This window comes from Lissotriton vulgaris, chromosome 7 (assembly GCF_964263255.1).
Source record: "Lissotriton vulgaris chromosome 7, aLisVul1.2, whole genome shotgun sequence".
NCBI lineage: Eukaryota > Metazoa > Chordata > Amphibia > Caudata > Salamandridae > Lissotriton > Lissotriton vulgaris.
The window spans coordinates 1163686535-1163707810 of record NC_141695.1 but is presented as its reverse complement, the minus strand read 5'-3'; the positions used below and the strand labels follow the sequence as shown (position 1 = coordinate 1163707810).

At 48.5% G+C, this 21276-nt stretch overlaps 1 protein-coding gene across 2 annotated transcripts in view; it reads right to left on the bottom strand.

The window, feature by feature from the left end:
• LOC147703096 (E3 ubiquitin-protein ligase RNF14-like) overlaps window positions 1–21276 on the bottom strand; it is a 187330-nt gene that overhangs the window by 102955 nt on the left and 63099 nt on the right. For both annotated transcript variants that reach the window (XM_086931633.1, XM_086931634.1), the window contains one exon: window positions 3747–3975. In XM_086931633.1, coding sequence (XP_086787759.1) covers window positions 3747–3975 — 229 coding nt within the window. The remainder of the gene's footprint in view (window positions 1–3746; window positions 3976–21276) is intronic.

Genomic DNA, 21276 nt, shown 5'->3' with positions numbered 1-21276 from the left:
TAAAACGTATATATACTTTGTATTATGTGTATTTCGTTAGTCTCCTCTGCGCACCTCCATGGGTCGTGTAGACCGAGGCTCCCTTGTCAGGGCTTGTATTTTGATTCAATAAACGATTCGACCTTCTCCATTGCCGACTGCCTTGTTATTCTTTGATTATAGATATATATTAATATATATCTTTGGACTACTGGTAAGTATAGTCCGGCCTTCAGAAATTTAGATCCTTCACGCAAACCTTGGTTTTTGTCAAGTTAGTGTTTTGGATGTCAGGATCTCCAATTTTTGTGGATGATTTTCTTGATTTTGTTCGTCACTGGACTGTAGGTTGTTACGCCAGTGATGACGTCCTCTTGTGGTTGTTTCAGTACTGATTCCAAAAGGTTCTCCCTCGGTTGGTTGCGTGCTCTCTTTTTCCATTTGTTAATGACCGATTGTGGGTAGTCTCGTACTTTCAATTTCTCACAAAGGTCGTTGGCTTGTCTTTTGTACTCAGAGGTTTTGCTACAATTCCTCCTTAGTCTGAGAAATTGGCTGTATGGGAGGTTTTCACGGAGGGGGCGTGGGTGAAAACTTTTGAAGGAGAGTAAACTGTTTTTGGCTGTGGGCTTGAAGAAAGTGCGGGTTTGCAAAGTGTTGTTTTCAGCATACAGATTGATATCTAGCAAATCAAGGCTTTGATTGTTGGCCGTGTAGGTGAATTTTAGGCAGTTATCCAGAGAGTTAATCCAGGAGTGATAATCATTTAGACTCGTAGCATCACCCTCCCATATCAGCAGAATGTCGTCGATATACCTTTTCCAAAAAAGGATTCGACTTAGATAGGGATTGTTTTCATTTTGGATGTAGCTGCTCTCAAAAGTGCTGACATAGAGCCCTGCCACGCTTGGGGCAAATGTACTTCCCATCGAAGTACCGTGGCATTGGAGGTAGAGTGTGTCTTTGTATTGGAAATAATTTTCCGTAAGGGCAAGTGTGCAACATTCCAGGACTAAGTGTCTGGGTGTTTTATGGGGCCAGTCTGCATTGAAGAGTACGGTCTCAAGGGTGTTCAGAGTCTTCTGTTGATTTTCACTCCTGGATTAACTCTCTGGATAACCCACGCCCCCCCCCCCGTTAAAGCCTCCCATACATCCAATTCCTCAGACTAAGGAGGAATTGCCGCAAAACCTCGGATTACAAAAGACAAGCCAACGACCTTTGTGAGAAATTGAAAGTACGAGACTACATTAACATTGTTTGTTAATTTACATTGTATGTTAATTTACATTAACAAACGTAAAAAGAGAGCACGCAACCAACCGAGGGAGAACCTTTTGGAAACAGTACCGAAACAACCACAAGAGGACGTCATCACTTGCGTAACAACCTACAGTCCAGTGACGAACAAAATCAAGAAAATCATCCACAAAAATTGGAGGATCCTGACATCCAACACACTAACTTGGCAAAAACCAAGGTTTGCGAACAAACGGAGTCGCAACCTTAAAGACCTTTTGGTCCAAACAAGACCACCACCCAAGAAACTCAAAGAGAGAACAGGCCTATGGGACAACCCTCCCATAACAGGACACTTCTCCTGCGGCGTATGTTCGGTCTGCCACCTCACCCAACCAACCAAGGAGATACAAATACTGCCCAACTTTAAATGGACAATAAGGAGACATACTAATTGCCAAACGAGTCATGTAATCAATATGATCACATGCCCGTGCCAAATGAGATACATTTGCATGACCTGCAGAAAAGCAAAGCAAAGACTGTGCGAACATTGGAGCAATATCCACTGCAAGAAAAGTACCACCAAAATGTCTACCCACTACCTTGAAGCAGGACACACTGTAACTGACCTACAGTGGGTCATTTTGGAAACACTCGACACAAGAGACAGGAACACGGCTAAAATTCTCTTTGAAAAAGAACAACGTTGGGTACACAGATTAAAAACTGGTACAGAGGGGCTTAACGATAATATCCCTTGGCTAAGCCTCAATAGATAATCCTATGTCCCAATAATCAGTACTATCCCTCGAAACATTGAATGCTTATTTTCTGAAGAAATGAGTTCTGACACCCAAGCATGTTTTTTTTAACACTAAGGCGTAAATACTAAGCTTCCCTATACAATCAACTTATAACTGTGAGCCTCATATTCATGAATCATAAGCAACACTGCTCGAAATGACTATCCGACCCACGAATAATTCACATAATTTGTAATTGTAGTTGTTATTATTCACCAAGTCTGCAACTACATTGTGAACCTTGAGTCTTTTTTCAACAAACAGACGTAGTATCTCTACCCTTTCTAAACGACAGCCTTATCTAGAAACAGGAAACGCTCACTAGCATATCCGGGTGAGAAGAGGCAGTGATAGCACTTGCTACACAGGAGAAGTCACGCCACAGGTATTGAGAGGTAGTCCACTGACCGCGAACGGGATTCCCAATTTTGAGTGTTATATTAATCCTTTCCTCATCTCCCGGCAGTTAGGCACCTTCTCCTATGCCCCTGACCCAAAGAAGTGCGCATATGCATTTCACCAGGTACGTGGACAATAACATTTATCGCCATGTGCCCCCCACTCTCCCCACAACTGCCACGCATGTAACACCGGCAGTTAGTAGCTTTCAGTTAATTCACTCCAATATCGCAGAAAATTACGAACACCTATTTTGGCGATTCGCGCTTAGTAGTGCCCCTGACGCACCCCTGCAACCCCCGCACTACCAAACTAGCGCACTTCAATTGTAACCTCTCGTAACCACTTAGAGTGCCACCAACATAGCTCACTATATACCCACGAAGCTAAGAATTCATTAACAACTGCTCTTCACCAGCATGGTACAACATTCACCAGGCATGAGAATGAAAGAGTTGACACCATCTTGGTATGTGAACCTTTGCTAAAGTATTGCCATTTTAAAGCTGTTTAGAATCTATACAGATTTTAACTAGTTCATTGTATGTACGCACGTGTTGTGTCTCCCTCAACCCTTTACCCTCATCTGTTTTGTATGTAAATATTTTTCATTACAGGTACAATGCGACCAAGGACTGACTGAAATCCGGTCATTCTTTCATTTATTTTCACTTCCCCTATCTTGCACTGGTCCTGAAGAAAGCCCACCGACCTATACAGGCAATCAGGCTGAAACATGTCGACTGTTTTCTAATACACAACATGCAGTGCGCTTGAATTTCTAATCATTCCAAAGCGGCACAACATTCAACTACCCTCCCTCAATTGGGCTACCCGAATCCAGACCCAATAAAATTCTGTATCTGGCTGTCCGGGTATTTTAACTCACTTCCCTAGCACCTTTATATCCACGATCACAACTGTTTTTAACCAAGGGTAAAATCCTCCAGGCGGAGGTTGCATAAACACTGACTCAAGGATTATGCACACACGTGTATAAAAGCGGGGAGACAACATATACCGCTACGAACATTCAAAATACACGTGTATGAGGGTCTTTTACTTTGTGAGACACCACGTACCAACCTGCATACCCTGGTTATGCAGGACAAGTGATCCTTCCCCTATGATCTAACATTACAAGAGCTATCACCACCTGGATCAGGGCTGGCTGTGCTTGTTTTAAGAAGCCATTTGAGAGAAACAACATGTATGGAAGGGGACATATCTTTTTTTTAAAGGGATTCAATGAATGACATCCAAACTAACAAAATGGCCGATGATCTTCATTAGTAACCTTGTTTGACACAGTAATAAACTCACCTTCAGGTTGTGCACAGGGTGTTATGCCATGGTAGGTCATTCTGCAAAGGTCACAAAAGGCATAGCGGCAGTTGGAGCAGATTCCCATGGTACCTCCTGGTTCCTTCATCACTGGAGTCTGGCAGTTCAGCCGGGGGCAGTAAACCACATCTGCCATTGAGTTTAAGCTGGACTGCAGAAGAAGGCGGTCATAGCGCCAAAACAACTCTTCTCTGACCAGCTCCTTGACCTGCAGGGAGACAATTGTTGCCCCATTAAACATATGGGGATTTCAGCCTCATAGAAGATTATCAAGACGCTGCTACATGACTTTTAATAACACAGAAAATGGAAGGACATTCCCTTTTGCTGGACTGCTTATAATACTGAAAATACTAACAAACCAGGAAGCAGAACACCAGCAAATAAGTGTAACTCCGGGGCCGGAAAATATTTCTTCTTTTTCCTTACTCGAGTTGATCATTTATTCTGATGTGCTAAAATATACCTGTGTATTAGCAGGCTCATTGCAATTAAAGCGCAGGCCGGAAAGGCAACGCCGGACCCAATAGGGGACCGCGGGGAACGCCTAACAGGAGGGGTGCACCTGAGGCAAAAAACAAAGAAACTAAAAAGTAAGCGCCTATATTGGGCGCGTCCTTTGAAACTGCCAATGAGAGAAGGAGGGCGGAGCGGTCTAAGGGGTCAAAAGGTGGGCACAGGCCCCCTTTTACCCAGATAGAATCTCACCTTCGCATCGGTAACCACCCACACCGAACAAAAGGCAGTTGTTGCAGCTGCCTGGTCTAGGGACAGGTGGGGGCAGAGGCAACCCAGAAGAGTAACCTAGGTAGAAGAGCTGCTCAAACTGTGTCCTTGGGATGCCTCCAGGCAGGGACATTGGGGGGGGGGGCAGATGACAGCATACAATGCCGGACAGAGTAGAAGAGCTACTCAGATAGTATCCTTGAGATGCCACACGGCAGGGACACTGGGAGCAGGCGAACCGTCAGCAAGGATCCAGGGTGAGCGGAACGGCCCTTGCAGTCCAGGCCAAGTGCGCCCACAAAGTGGGTGGCAGGTGAAGCCTAGAATCCTCAGTACACTGAGAAACCTGCTAAAAGGGCCAGTGCTGTCAATCAGAAAGAGAAACAAATCAATGGATCAAAGTTTGCTATAATAAATTGAATGTGGAATAAACGTGGGTTTTCGAATGACCAACCAAAGGTTGTGAAATGAATGATCTATGAGTGTTAAAAATAAGCTGCGACCTTTGATGCACCATAACACATTGTCCCTGAGTAATTCAAGGGGGAGGATGCTACATGAGAAGGCCAACAAGGAGGGGGCAAACTCGGAAGCCTGAGAGGGGTTATGAATTACACCGAGATTTTTGTTTCCAAAAACCGATAAACTCCTAATGTGAAATATGGGGGGAAAAATATCTAGGAATCGTGAGGAAAACACTGTTTTTTATATTTTATTCCATCAAATCTTCTAATCCTCTTTACTTTCCCACCCAGGATGTACAGTGGCGCCTGGTAACAGTAATTCTGGGGTGAAGAAATATCAGAATGACTGCAAGTACCTTGTAATGGGGCCTTAATATTTAAGTCAATGCAGGATTGGGGAGCGCCATAGGTAGTTGCAACTGAGATGGTGTCTTTCCCTCACTTTACCAGGTTTGTTCTTTCGGGGGTAGTGTGCATGTGAGCTCCCAATGTAGCACTCAGTATCATGTGTTGCAATCGATCAATCAGGGGGGTGGGGGGATATGGTGCTACTGCTCAAAAAGCCAGGTTTTGAGAAGTCTTCTGAAGGTTAGCAGGTCCTGGGTCTGCCTTAGGAGGATGGGGAGGGTGTTCCAGGTCTTGCCGGCAAGGTGGGATAACGATCTGCCGCCGGAGGTCGCTCGTCGGATCCGGGGACAGTGGCGAGGGCAAGGTCGGCGGAGCAGAGCTGGCGATTGGGGGTGTAGAAGGAGTCGTCTGTTGAGGTAAGCTGGTCTGGGGTTGTGGAGTGCTTTGTGTGTGTTAGTGAGGAGCTTGAAGGCGAGCCTCTTGTTGACGGGGAGCCAGTGCAAGTCTCTCAGGTGGGGTGTGATGTGGCTGTGGCGAGGGATGTTGAGGATCGGACGTGCAGAGGCGTTTTGAATGCGTTGAAGTCGTTTCAGGAATTTGGCCAAGGCTCCTGCGTAGAGGGCGTTTCTGTAGTCCAACCTGCTGCTGACGAGGGCCTGGGTGACCGTTGTTCTTGTTTTGAAGGGGATCCACCTGTAGATCTTGCGGAGCATGCAGAGGGTGTTGAAGCAGGAGGACTAGACGGCATTGACCTGCTTTGTCATGAAGAGAGTAGAGTCGCAGATGAACCCCAGGTTGCATGCGTGGTCGGTGGGTGTTGGAGCTGTACCCAGTGCGGTCGGCCACCAGGAGTCGTCCCAGGCTGAGGGGGTGGAGCCGAGGTTGAGGACTTCCATCTTGTCCAAGTTTAGCTTCAGACAGCTGTTCTTTATCCTCTCTGCGATGGCCTTCATTCCTTCGTGGAGGTTGGTTATGGCGGTGAAGAGGTCCTTGGTGAGGGAGAGGATCAACTGGGTGTCGTCAGTGTATGAGATGATGTTGAGGTCGTGCAGTCGGACGACTTGGGTGAGCGGTGCCATGTAGATGTTGAACAATGTCTGGACTGAGGTATGAGCCCTGGGGTATTCCGCAGATGATCTTGGTGGTTTCGGAGGGGAAGGGGGGGGGGGGGAGGCGGACGCTCTGGGTTCTGTCGGAGAGGAAGGAGGTGGTCCAGTCCAGAGCCTTGTCTCGGATCCCAGCATCTTCGAGGCGTGTGGAGGCAGACAGTGTTGAAGGTGGGTCCAAGATGATGAGGGTCGCAGTTTCGCTGTTGTTCAGCAGGGCCCTGATGTCATCGGTGGCGGCGATGAGGGCAGTTATGGTGCTGTGGTTGCTGCGGAACCCGGACGGATTCAGGATGCTGTTCTCCTCGAGGTAGCGGGTCAGTTGTCTTTTGACGGTCTGCTCGCTGACCTTCACCGCGAACTAGAGCAGGGAGATGGGCCGGAAGTTCTTGAGATCCTTGGGGCTGGCCTTGGGCTTTTTTAGTAAGGCGTTGATCTTGGTGTGTTTCCAGCTCCCCGGAAAGGTCACTGTCTCAAAGGAGATGTTGATGGCTTTCCGGAGATGGGGTGCGATGGAGTTGCTGGCTTTGTTGAAGATGTGATGAGGGCATGGTTCTGACGGAGATCCGGAGTGGATGGTGTTCATGATATTGATGGTGCTCTTGTCGTTTATGTTGGTCCAGGAGAGCAGGGGATCGGTGCGGATGGTGGCCGGGGGGATGGAGGTCTCAGTGGTTGTCGGGGCAGTCATGACGTAGAAGCTGTGGGTGTCTGCGATCTTGTGATGGAAGAAGGTGGCAAGGGAATCGCACAGGTCTTGCGAGGGTGGGATGTCGTTGGCGTTGGAGCTGGGGTTGGCTAGTTCCTTCATGATGTTGAAAAGCTCTTTGCTGTTGTGTGCGTTGTTGTCTAGGTGGTATCTGAAGGAGGCCCTTTTGGCGGATCTGATGTGATGATGGTGTCTGCGGGTGGCATTCTTGTGGGCTGCGTAGCTGTCCGGTGTCTGTTCACTCTGCCATTTCTTCTCTAGCTTTCTGCAGGTTTGCTTGGAGGCTAGGAGGTCCTCAGTGAACCAGCTGGCTTTCTTGTTGGTGTGTCTGTTGGAGGGTTTCTTGATCGGGTGAGGGTGTTAGCACAGTCGTTGATCCATTGTCTGAGGTTACGGGCGGCGGTGTCGGGGTCGGTGGGGTCGTTGGGTCAGCTCCGGGCGAGGGTGGTGGTTAGCTGGTCTTCGTGACTTTGCTCCAGCAGCGGTGGGGACCTGGTGGGTGCAGTGGTGTGTGGTGGGTTTCCGGAAGGTGAAGTGGATACAGCGATTGTCAGTCAAGTGGAGTTTGGTGATGTGGTTGAAGGACACGTGGGAGCTTCCAGACAAGATGGGGTCAAGCGTGTGGCCGGCAGATTGGGTGGATGTTGTGACAAGTTGTCTGAGTCCGAGGTTGGCAAGGTTGTTGATCAGGGTGGTGGAGTCGGTGTCATTGTTGTTCTCGAGGTGGAAGTTCAGGTCCCCGAGGAGGAGGTTGTCTGTGAAAGCGAGGACGTGTGTACTGACGAAGTCGGCAATGGAGTCCCTGAACTGTGGCCGGGGCCCGGGGGGTCTGTAGACGAGGGTTCCTCTGAGGGTGGTGTTGAGATCGGTGTGGATCTGAAAGTGCAGGTGTTCGACAGTTCTAAGGGTGTCGTCGCTGTTGGTCGAGACTCTGAGAGTGTTCCTGTGGACGATGGCGATTCCTCCTCCTATTCCTTTGGTGCGGGTGATCTTGTAGCATTCCGGGATGGCTATGGCGATGTCGGATGCTGAGAAGGCGTTCATCCAGGTCTCCGTCAGAAGGCGACATTTGGGGAGGTTGAGTCGAGTAGGTCCCAGAGTTCAACAGCATGTTTGCGAGTGGAGCGGGTGTTGAGAAGAATGCATCTGAGGTGGTTGCGTTCTTTCACAGTGGGTGGGTTGGTGGAACGAATGCAGGTGAAGTTGCAGTTCCGGCAGGAGAAGGGTCCTTGGGTGCGCGTTGGGGTGGCCAGGAGGCATGTGTGTGATCATCCAGTGTTGAGTGCGTGGAGGGTTTTGGCATCATAGCGAATACAGGCGGCGTGGCGTTCGCGTGGGGCCAAGGGTTCTGCCGCTGGGCGTGGTCCAGGCGCAAACGGGCGCAGACGGGTTTGCCCTAGGTGTGCCCTCGGCGCGCCATCGGCGCACCCGCTGGGTGCGGCCACGCAGAGACCGACATTTAGTGGGAGGGAGGCGCAGCTGGGAGGTGGGAGAGGGGCTGCAAATGGACGAGCAGGGTGGCAGGGCGGCAGGGGACGCAGCGGCGTGAAAAAACGGGCGGAAAACCAGGTAGAGAGAACAAGGAAAACAACAGTGAAAGTAATACAGTGAATCAGAAATAAAATACAGACCAGGGAACAAGATACAACCAGGGGCACAGGAGAACAACAAAAAGGGAGGCAACACAATTACCAAGGAACAATGCAGTGATGGCAAGAGTGCAGCCGAGGCACAGGGACCTCGAACCTACGGCGCTGGTAAGAGCAGAGGGACACGGGCACACAGGTGGTGCTGTGCGGCGTGGGGGAGCGACCTACCTGAAATCAGAGCCAATGGTCGCTCTCCTCACCACGCAGGGGCCGCCATATAAGGGGAGGTGGGAGGGAGATGCAGCTGGTAGGCGGGAGCGGGCGGCAAATGGACGAGCAGGAGGGCGGGCCGCAGGGGATGCAGCGGCGGGAAAAACAAGTGGAAAACCAGGCACAGAGAACAAGGAAAACAACGGGGAAAGTAATACAGTGAATCAGAAATAAAATACAGACCAAGGAACAAGATACAAATCACAGGCACAGGAGAGCAGCAAAAAGGGAGGCAACACAATTACCAAGGAACAATGCAGTGATCGCAAGAGTGCAGCCGAGGCACAGGGACCTCGAACCTACGGTGCTGGCCAGAGCAAAGGGACACAGGCACACAGGTGGTTCTGTGCGGGGTGGGGGAGCGACCTACCTGATATCCGGGTCAAGGGTATTATCAGACTCTCATCCCCAGTGCAATCTGAAGCTGGAGATGAAGTTGATTGCTCTCTGTCCTGGGAAAGCAATCTACTTACAATCTCATAACACCATTGTTTGACTCTCACTTTCTGCCTTGCAAACTATGCAGCCTTAGCTTAAGGTCGCTGAAAAGTATGGCAGATAATCCTTGGGTCAGACAGACCCAATGCAAAGAAATCAGTGGGGTTTGAAGCCACCCATATTCTATTGGCAGAAAGTTAGGGGGGGAGTTAAGACTGTGCCCTAAGTTGGGCTAAGGGCTGTAAGGGCGAGTTGTGGGTGTTGTTACTCCAGGTGAGGGAAGGATGCAGGCCCTCGTGGTTGAAGTTGCAGACATTGAGTATGGGTGCATGTAAGGGTTATATTCAGACCTGGATTTGACCAAAGGGAGGGATTTCTTTACATGTAGAAGAAAGCCACGCGCTTTTAGGTGCTGAAGAAGTGTACATTATGCTCCATCTGTTTAGGGTATCAAAAGAGTAAACTTTTTTCTCTCTTGTAATCAACTGGGAACGTTCGGAGATGTCCTCTCTGATGTGTGACGCCCAGCAGAGGTAGAGGTGGGAGGTAGCATGCCACAGAAACACGGAAGCCGTGATGAAGTGCATGCAAGCACCGCATTGGCTGATGCGCGTGCTGGGGAAAGACCCCTGCTGCACACAACCACAAGGGATGAGAGCCTAAGTCCAGGTCTGTGTTAACAGTTTATCCAGGGTTTCCAATCAGTAAGACAATGGAATGGTGAGACCAACCACACACTAATAAAGGAGTCTGGCTGGCTAACTCTGCCTCCAGGATTCCCCGCCAGAGGGTGATGTGGTAGCCGGTGACTGTCCTCACAAAGCCCCTTTCATTTTACAGACTGGAAACCAGCAAACAGAAGCTTGATTACACAAGCATTTGCAATGCAACAGGTCTCGGGTTAATTAAGTTTGAGCTATTGGCATTGCTAAATATTGCAACACCAACTGCAACAAAAGCTATTGGTGTTGCATTATTTAGCAATGCCAATAGCTCAAACTTTAATACTGCGAGACCTATTGCATTGCAAATGCTTGTTTTCCTGGTTGTTGGTACCTGTGGTGGGGCACTACGTGCGTCTATGCGCTGTACAGCAGAACACAGTTCTCAAGAAGTGTATAGTGGCCCACGCTGGTATACCCCAACACACTACGAAGGCCAGTCTGATGCTGGCGTGGGGGGGATGGACGGAGGGTGGGAGGTGAAAAGTTAACGCTGTTCCAGATGAGGGGGCTGTGGCTGTGTGTGGTGGGGTGGAGCTGTGGCTGTGTGATGGGGTCGGGCACGTCAGGGGTGGATGTATGTATGTGATGCGTGCGTTCATTCAGCGGGGATCAGTGCGGGCTGCATGGCATAGATGAATGTATAGGGAGGGCATGCATAGGTGGGGACTTTGAGGGCCATCCCGGGGGCTGGCGGGAAGGGTTGGGTTTCTTGTGTTCGGCCGGGTCATGCCTGGTCTGAGCTGATATGTTTCCGTCCTGTAAAGAGCGCTCACGCAGCGGGGATGCACCCCTGAAACGGGACCAGAAAGGCAGGGGGGGTGTTCATGTGTGTTCATGTGCTGGTGTGAACACCCCTCTAAGAGGTTGTGGGGTTCAGTGCTACAAGCAATGGGCTGAGGGGAGCTGTACCCCTAAGTTTAAATGCAGGCTTGTTGCTATATTCCACAAGAGTAGAATTTGAGACCTCTGGACAAGAATGTATATTTTAATTAACGTTGCAACGCAATGCTCCGAAATGGGAAAGTATGAAGTCTGGCGGTGCAGCTATGTCACCAGCTAACGCCGCTTCCGGTCACACATTCTACGATGCATGCAGCGCCTCGCGGTCTGTCACCCACTTCCACAGACGGATATTCTGCGTGTCTCCTCCTCATTTTCCAGCCGGTACATCTTACACGCCTACGAGCAGTGAGCGCGCCGCTTCTGAGCGCCCTTGTAGCGCTCGTCTCCACCTCCGGGGGAAGAGCTGGGTCCGATCCACTGCTTCGCTACACCCGCCCCTCCAGACCCATGCCAAACATTATTTATTTATTTATTTATTTATTTATTTATTTATTTATTTATTTATTTATTTTATGCGTTTTTATATAGCGCGGACTTTACCTGAATCTGTCAGGGCGCTTCACAGTAGGAACAGAACTGATACATGAAGGAGAAACATTACAAGTTTACAAATTAAATAAAAAAGCCAACGTTAAGTTACATGAGGCAACAAGTCAAATACCGTTGCTTCCTGAAATAAAGCCTGCCTGTTTATCAGCGCCGCGCGCCCCTCTGCAGACTCCCCCTGCATTCCTAAGTCAGTCACGTGAACTCTTCCCGAGGCGCGCGACGTGATCTGATTCTTTTTGCCATGCTGAAAACAGCAGAAGTTCACACGCGCAATGTAATCCTATGGCAAAGTGATGCGCGTGGCCAGCTCTTGTCTCCACTTTCCTCTCGTTGTCAGCTGAGCCGACAGCTATAGTTCTCTGGCGAGAACGCGCTTCACGCGTTTCTAGCCGAGACCTAAAAACACAAAGGGAGTTGGAGGGCCGTCTAAAACTAATTACACATTATCTTGCCAGGTATGAACTGCCAACCTTCAAGAACTATTTGTGGTTATCAATAGCTATGGAACATGCTTATGTATTAACGCCTTTAGTTTTCAAATAATTTTCATAAATTGAGGTCTATGAGCTTGAAGCATTATACGTTAAACATGTTTTTATCAAAAACAGACATCAAAAATACAAGAGCAGTGCCACAGGAAGATCACAGGAAGTAAAAGCAGAGAAAACCCCGGGTGCAGACCTGGGAATGTCAGCTGTGCCACCGCACTTTTGAGTGTCTGGCATGTATCTGGTTGCTGCAGTGTATAGGCCTGTGGGCGTTCCCGGAGCTCCTGGTAACAAAAGTGGTCATATTCCCTGCCAAGATGAAGCGGATTTTATCCTGGTTGCCTGGAAGCAACTCCGAAGGGACATGCTCTTGTGTTATGGCTCCCATAATCCACAGCAGTACATTTAAAAATGCTTATAGTTCTGCACGCATTTGCTGGGGCATAAACAACTGGTTGGCACACATCTGTGTGTGTGTGTGTACGTGCATGTGTGTGTGTACTTGGGGGGGCGTATCACGATTTAGACAAATTAAACTAAAATACCTTTATCCCAATCAGTGCTTCCTCTTCCTTTTAAAATCTACTCCTGCCTTCCTTTGTGCCATTAAGTGTTTCCACTAGATTGAAACCTGGCACGTTTGACTTGTATTATCCTGGGCACCTGCTAGTGAGAGTCAAGTACTCACATCATTTTGGTTTCTGTGCCTCACAATCATGAGACCGTGGCAGTTTCTTTGACTCCTTATACCTTGATGCTCTTTTAGTTCAACTCCAAAAACATGTGCAAGGTAACACATATCATAAGGTGGCCCAAGGACTGGTAAGGATTCTGCAGAATTGGATAACCAAGCTCTAGACAGAAATAACAGAGATCCTCAGAGGTATAAGTTAGAACTAAGTGAGCAGACGGTATAACAAGGCTCTGAAGAAGAGGCAGGACAACCGGTTAAAAGAAGAATGTGCACCAAGAGCCTGGTTAGAAAACAATGCTACAAACGAAAACAGTGACAATTATCTCAGGATTACAATATCCTTGATATATAAGAAGGATCTGAAGTAGTTTGTACAATATGGGGGTCACGCGCAGAAGTTGAATCCATGATTAGGTGTGAGGCGTCAAAGGAGCAACCTAATGCTATGTCCAGTAAAGAATGTGCATTCACGGAGAGCAGGAGGGCAGAAATGTTGCAGATTGGGAATATGCAAGCCCCAGTAAATGGTGAGAAAACAAATTTCCCCAGAGAGGTGTAGATGCAGCAGAAGCAATAGAGACCCTTCCAGCATAGGTCATAAACTATAGAGGAGGATAAACAGTCTTGGTTCCAGACAAGAGACTCCTGCTACAGCCATGACAGATCACAAGGTTTCACAGACTCAGGGTATAAGTAAATGGTGAACAATGTGAAAGGTAGATGAAGACATCCCTGAATGTGTAATGGAAACCTTACCCACATGTGCAGCCTGCTGTTTCACAATCCAAGTGAAATAGCAGGAGAAGATTCCTCACCAAGTTCAATCTGATGGTAAACGTTTCGTAGGATTACAGTTGGGAAAATGGCTGCCCGCGTAACAGAGATATGATTTAATACATTTTTAGTAGCAGTTGTCAGTCCACAATGATGCAGGCAATCAGTGCTCTTAAATCAACTCACAATTACAGGTCTTAGTTGCTTTCTTTAACAGCACTACCGGTTAACTCCAATCATAAGATTCTGTCTCTTAAATGATACCTCTCTCTGTAAAACATCAAACCACGATTGGCACACCTCTGACTTTCTGCCTTATTGAAGTATCTCAATTATGCAACTTTAGGCAATGCACAAATCCCTTTAACTTTCCAAACGTTACATTGAAGACTTGTGGAAAAGATTTACTAATCGAGTACTCATATAAGGTTCTGCAATGGCAAGCATAGGGTCAGGTGCGCATAGTTAGGGTAGTATTTGTCCCTCCAACCCAGGAAATACATACAAATGAGTGCCACATAAATTTTAACCCACACAGCTCTTTCCTTAAAACCCATGTTTATGGTGAAACACCCTACAAAGTCTATCCTTCTCCAATCGAAAGCCACAATCTTTACATCAGGCTCCAGGAAACGCTTGACCTTGTGTGCTAGCAATGAATAAAATTACCCTCTGTGATACCTATGAAGAAAGAACCAGAGTTGGCCCTAATTTCAAAATCTACAGCCAACAGCAATAGTACACACATGAGCCAGCTAACATCATACTCACATGGACCAAAAGATTCATATTCCTCGATTCTATGATTTTCCTGGCTCTATTCTTTTTTTTTTTTGTATCTTTTTATTGAAATATAAAAACAAGCAAGGCATGAAACATGTTTTGCAAAGTGCCAGTTCAATCAAGGGAGGAAGAAATACAATAAGCAGCAATCGATATAAAGAAAGGGGAGGGGGGGACAGGGGTCAGATGTAATAAAAATACAATAGAATGGTCAAAATGCATGGGTCGGGGGGAAGGTGGAACATCAATGTTATCAACTGCAGGCTATATACATATGTTTCCACAATAACTATTCCAAGGTCCCCACACTCTACACCACTTCCAGGGACGGCCCCAGGCTAGGTACACAGTCTTTTCCCTGAACATACACCAATCCATGTTTTCCTTCCATAAGTCTACTGTAGGAGGCCTCTGGGACCCCCACAACTGAGCAATATCTCGTTTGGCGATCATGGCTCCCAGGGATGCCCACTGAGTCTGAGCCACATTATAGTCCGTAGGTTCCCAAACGTTCAACAAGCAGCGTCTGGCCTCCGGCAAGAGAGCAGCCCCAGTCACTTCCTTCATGACCTCATGGACCCCACTCCAAAAAGCAGCAATCTCGCGACATTCCCAAATAATATGAAGAAAACTAGCAACCTGCCCACACCCTCGCTTGCATAATCCCTCCTCAGAAAAGCCCATTCGGACCAAACGGGGGCCTGTGACGTAAATCCTGTGGAGGATCTTAAGTTGTACCAGTCGGAGTCGAGCTGGAATTGTAGGCCCGACAGAGTCTTAACCACCGATTTTGAGTAGAGCGCCCTATAAGAATTACCCCCGGGCAACAGCCATCTGTCCATAGCGAAATCAGGATTCAATGCAGGACCATACATACCATGGTTGATGGCACCCAGTTGAGAAGCCCAATAATAGCGTTTGATGTCAGGGAGAGCGATTCTCCCGTCATACCAGGGGATCGTCAATTTGGCAAGAGCAATGCGAGGTCTACCGTCCCATATCAACTTCCTCTGAAGGTCTTCGACAGCACGAAAAAAGCTAGCGGGACAATATCAAGAGTATTCTGGAGAGCATACAAAAAACGAGACAGAGACATCATTTTAAATAGGGCCGCACGACCAAGCGGTGAAAGCGGAAGTTTATGCCAACTCGCAACGTCCTGTTTCAATCTAGCCAGAGGCGGGAGAAGGTTCTGTTCATAACGGGCCATCGGATCCAACGAGATAAAGATACCAAGGTACTTAAATCCCGTCAGAGTCACTTGAATAGGGCAGGTACGTGGGAGAAGAGGGACATCACCAGAGAGAACATATAAGTAGGATTTCGCCCAATTGATAATCAAACCAGAGTTCCTACCAAAGGAGGCCAAGACATCGCACAGAACCATCAATGACTTCCGGGGTGAGGTCAAATACAGTAAGATATCATCCGCGTAGAGCGAGATGCGATGTTCGAATTCAGGAGACCATTGAATACCCTTCATCGAAGATTCCCATCGGATCCACGCAGCAAGGGGTTCTAGGGCTAGGGCAAACAATAACGGAGACAAGGGACAGCCCTGACGAGTGCCTCTTCCAAGACTAAACTGAGTAGAAACACGACCATTCACGACAATTTGCGCAAGTGGGTCCTCGTAGAGAAGCCGCACCCAGCCAATAAAACCAGGTCCAAACCCGAACTTAGCCAACACGGCCCATAAGTATGGCCATTCCACGGTATCAAAGGCCATCGTGGCATATAAAGACGACGCCAGGAAGGCCGGCTCACGCAACGTCGCAGCTCTCGCGAGAACGCCGTGCAGACGCCTGAAATTCAGGGCCGTATTCCTATACGGAATGAAACTAGATTGATCCGGATGTATCAATTCACTGATAACGGTGATCAAGCGGTTAGCCAGCAGTTTTGCAAGGATCTTAGGTTCGGTGTTCAAAAGAGAAATCGGCCTGTACGATGTGCACCTTTCCCTCGGTTTCCCCTCCTTATGGATCACCACAATGGTCGCGAGACGTTGATAGCTGGGTAGAGAACCGCACTCACAAGACTCCAAAAACATATCTCTTACATAGGGCGCTATCTTGTCAGGCCGCAATTTGTAAAGTTCAATAGGCAGGCCGTTAGGACCCATAGCCTTTCCCGAACGCAAGGAGCGAATCGCGAGAGCCACCTCGTCTGCAGTTATTGGAGCATCCATTTGTTCCATATCCAAATCAGAAAGACGCGGTAGAGCAATATCACGCAACAATAGATGTGAATCTTCCTCCGGCCTATCCGACACAGAGGCATAGACTGACTGAAAGTGATCAGCAAAACACTGAACGATCTCCTCAGGGTCAGTAACCCGACAACCGCTCGCCATCTCGATCACGGGCACCACACGACTAGCCCTATCCTTCTTATCCAGCCATGCTATCAATTTGCCAGCTTTATCTCCTACGTCATAAAGCCGTCCCTGCTGTTCTCTACTCATTGCCTTAGCCGCATCAGTAACTAACGCCCTATATTCCAACTGCTTGAGTCGCAAAACATGCGTCCTAGTACGCGTGAGTTCCCGCTCCAGGCCGAGCTCAAGGTCCGCTATCTGGGCTTCAATCTTAACCACCTCCTCGTCTCTCCGTTTCTTAACACCTGCGATTAACGACAGGGCCTGGCCCCTAAGAACTGTCTTGAAAGCCTCTTATAGGGACACCGCCAACAAAACCGAACCCTCATTCTCAGGAAAATAGTGGTCAAGAGATTTCACCAGACCTGCACAAGTTTTAGGGTTCCGGAGGTACCATTTGTTGATCGGGGCTACCCGACCCTCCGTCCCAGGACTGGACCCTATACAAAGCCATAGTGGAGAATGATCAGAGATCCCCCAAGCAAGATGCTTAACCTCAGTAACAGAAAGCGCCTGTGCAGCCGGGACCAAAACATAAGCAATTCTAGAAAGTCTACTGTGCGCGCCCGAGTGAAAGGTGAACTGCCGCTGAACGGGATGCAACAACCTCCAACAATCTACCAAGCCCAAAGTATCTATGAAATCATGAAGCCAGTTCTGCGCCCCCTTAAGATCTCTAGGTGGGTGCCGATCAGCCATACCAGAAGCCACAACGTTAAAATCACCACCCAACAGCAATGACCCCTCGGGGAGAGAGAGGATCACCCGTCCCAAGACCGCGAAAGTAGTTGACTGTAAGCCAGGGGGGACATAAACAGAAACCAGGGAAAGAGTTCGGCCCTCCCACCTACCCGTTAGAGCGTCATAGCGCCCCCTGTCATGGAGGATCGTTGCATCGATCTCCAATGGGAGAGAAGCCTTAATCAGAATACAAACCCCCCTTGAGCCTGAGGAAAACCCAGCATGGGTGACCAGACGATATCCCTTCCTATTCATGGCATGACAAGTATTACCTATCAAGTGAGTCTCCTGAAGAAGGACTACATCTGGGAAAAGACGCTTCAACAATTGCAGCACTACCCCGCGTTTAATCCTATCCCCTAACCCATTCACATTCCAACTCATCAGTTTCAACCCCCTACCCCCCATCTGAAAGTGAAAGTTCCAACCCCAACGAGAATCCAGCACTTCGATCAGAGAGTCTAAAAATAAATTGCCTTGCAGGAAAACAAACACACACCCCAACAAAACCCCCCCACTCCCCCACCAACATCCCGTTACGAACCCCCCCAACCTGCATCCCTGCGTAAGACTAGAAAGCCACCCCAACTTGCAGTGTGCCTGTCGCCCCTACATCAACTAAGCTACAAAAAGTGAGTCAGAGGAGGAGAGAGACCCGCCAATAGCCCCGCAACCCCCCCGGATGTCACAACCATTCACATTGCAGGATTAGCGAACCACATTTCGAGGCCAACTGGGGACCCCAGAAACAAGGCAAAGGTGTCTATTCCTGTTCCATCGGTCCGCCTTCTGCCCCTCCGGATTGTTCCTCTGGCGCAGGATGGTTCGGTAGAGTGTCGAGCCAGTCGGCCACCGCATCAGGCCTGTCAAAAAAATAAGTGCGCTCAGCGTGTTCGATCCTCAACTTGGCCGGAAAAAGCATAGCGTACTTAAGGCCCATATCACGCAGTCTCCTCTTTACCCCCAGGAAACCAAGTCTCTGCCTTTGAACAGATTGGGTAAAGTCCGTGTAGAAGTTGATAGTAGTGTTCACGAACTTCATAGGTCCACTCACCCGCGAAGCCTGCAGAATAGCGTCTCTGTCACAAAAATTGAAAATCCTTGCGATCATAGGCGGCGGTGGGGCCCCCACCTTTGGCTTACCACCCGGAACTCTATGGGCCCGCTCGACCATGAAAAATGTACTCAGTCCCTTGGGTGCAAGATGGTTAACAACCAAGTTTTCGATGAAGAGGTCAGCTGCAGAATCTTCCGCCTTCTCCGGGACACCGATAATGCGAACGTTGTTCCGCCGAGCCCTCCCTTCAAAATCCTCCAGATGACGGATGAAGAGATCATTGGAGGCCCTCAAATTGCGGACCTCCGTCTGCAGATCAGAAACATCGCTCCCCAAACTGGAGGTCTTAATGTCCAACGACTTGACTTTCTCGTTAGTTTTTGTCAGGTCCGTATGGATCAGATTAACATCAATCGCCACAGTGTCAAGTTTATGGGCGAGGGTCTCCATTTGTTGCCCAAGGGAGGACTTGATCCCATCTATGGCGGCCATAGCGTCTTGTAGGGTCGGTTCGGTTGCCGAAGTCGGAACATCTCTAGTGTCCTCCAGCGATCTGCCCGGTCCGCTAGGAGATCCCTTAGTTTGGGCGTAACGGTCCATATTGTTAGTCTGGGTATAGCCACCCCACCGGGTTGTCTTGAGCTTCTGCTTTTCACCCTCTGGTTTCCCCGCCATTGCAGAGTACGGACCGACGTGAGGCAGATAGTCTAGGTAGGAATATGGCGGTTCCAGGACCTCAGGGCCGCGGCCCAGCCTCACTCAGGAGGGCATACACCAGGTATCCTATCAAGAGTCTCAAAGCGGTGAGGAGGTACACTCGGATGTGGCATAGAATAGCCGACCTCTGCACTAAGGGGCCACTTGCCGTCGAATCTCCCTCCGGGAAAGGCCAAATCGAAAGTGAAAGTCAACCAGACCGGTCGACTCCACCACCTCAGGCCGATGTTGTTCAACTACAGCTCGGTCACTGTGCCAACTCCACAGTCAGGCATCACGGAGGTGTAGGCCGTAATCTTCTGAGCACCACAACTCCGGTCTCCGGGGTCCGATTCGGAATCTGAAAGCAGATCTCGCCTCACCCGTGGTTCATCTTCACGGATATGTCAATGAAGGACAGTATAGATGACAGGATAGATGTGGGAGGCTACGAGGGTCTCGGGAGCCCTGTGCTCACGCGGCCATCTTGGTCACGCGCGAAGCTCCTCCTCCCTGGCTCTATTCTTGAAGGATGTTCTTGGCTCACTTGTGCTGCCTGGCCTTGCATGCTCATTTGCCGTTGTTGCACACCTTTGCAAAGAAGGTCCACATATGTTGCACTCTCTGTTTGCAGCAGGACATTCTTTGAATGGTGCTATATGTTATGGTCTCACACATCTGCAACACATTACTTTCACTTCAGTTCTTCGATTTCTCATTGGCTCACTCTAGTTGCACGCTGGGCTGGGTGTTCTTTTCCACTACTTGCCGCATTGGGTCTTTTGAAACTTATAGTCTTTCTCTGATCCTTTTACTATTTGTCTTCTTATTTAAAACATGGTACCTCTCTAACATTATACTTAAAGTGGGCTTGAAATAATCTCTAACCTTAACATCGCTTTGACATATTCATCATAATCCAATTGACCTCTGAGAACCTTGGCTTTGTGTGTGGTTCTATAAAGGTCTTGGCCTTCAGATCCCTGGAACGGGGTAAGGATTTCTTTTCTCCTCTCCACTAGAAAATCTTCTTTGAACATCTTCCAGGGAATTGTTGGTTCCCCTTTATTCTGCAAAAAAAGTTTGTGGGGGGTTCAAACTGTATTTTGCACACTTTATTAATGTGTGCAGACAGTGGGATGAAACCTGGAAGGTGTGCAACACAATTCATGGGGCAACATGATTTACTCACCAACTTAAAACATGTGTAAAATATTCTTATGTGAATATAATGCTGTAAAGAATCACACAGTTCTAGAGATTGAGTTTTGTTTTTAACACGGAAGATGAAGTGTGGGAGGTCATCCTGGAGCTCCTAACTGTTTTCTCATCAGCTGACAAGCTTTTTCTCTCACAATGTCATGTGCCCTCCTAAAACTACAGGGTTAAAAGCTAATAGGGAATGTTACAAACAGATATCTGTGACAACTCGCCACAAAATATGTCTCTGGTGTTGCGTTCGGTTCAGAGTCATGAATTTAAATTTTTTTTTAAAATAATTTTTATTGCAGACAGAAAGTAAAAAAACACAACATAGAGCTGTACATGCCGATGTGACTGCCCGTCCTCCCAGCCATGTAATACCCATCAACAATCATTACACAGCCTTAAAGCCCACATCCCGGAGGCTGGGTGGCGCACGGATCGGTGACATTCACCCCTGGCAACTGCACAGGGGATAGCAGGATCTTCATTCGGTCAAACATCAGGTATCTGCTTTTCCAATATTTTCTCCCCCCCCCCCCAACTCCCAAACTGCTGACAATCCACGCTGGAGGACACCTTGCAGGTCTTAACTCACCTAACCTCCAAACATCTCCCTCCATTTCTACCCTTCCATGTACCTTACCGATGTGTTAGAGCACCCCGGACTCCCAGGCAGACCCAGTTCAGCATATCGACTTCCCTCCTCCCGAGCCTGGTGCTCAGTCACAACACCCCCTCATATCCACACCTCTATCAGCTGCGTCTTGTCCTTAACCCTTATAACCCACCCCGCCATCTAACTGCAACTGGTGTAGGTCTCACTTAGATTAAAGATCTGATCCAATACTGAGATCATCTCGTCCTCATTTCATGCACAACGTATTTCCCGGAAATGCAACGCAGAACCCCATCAACTCATTCGT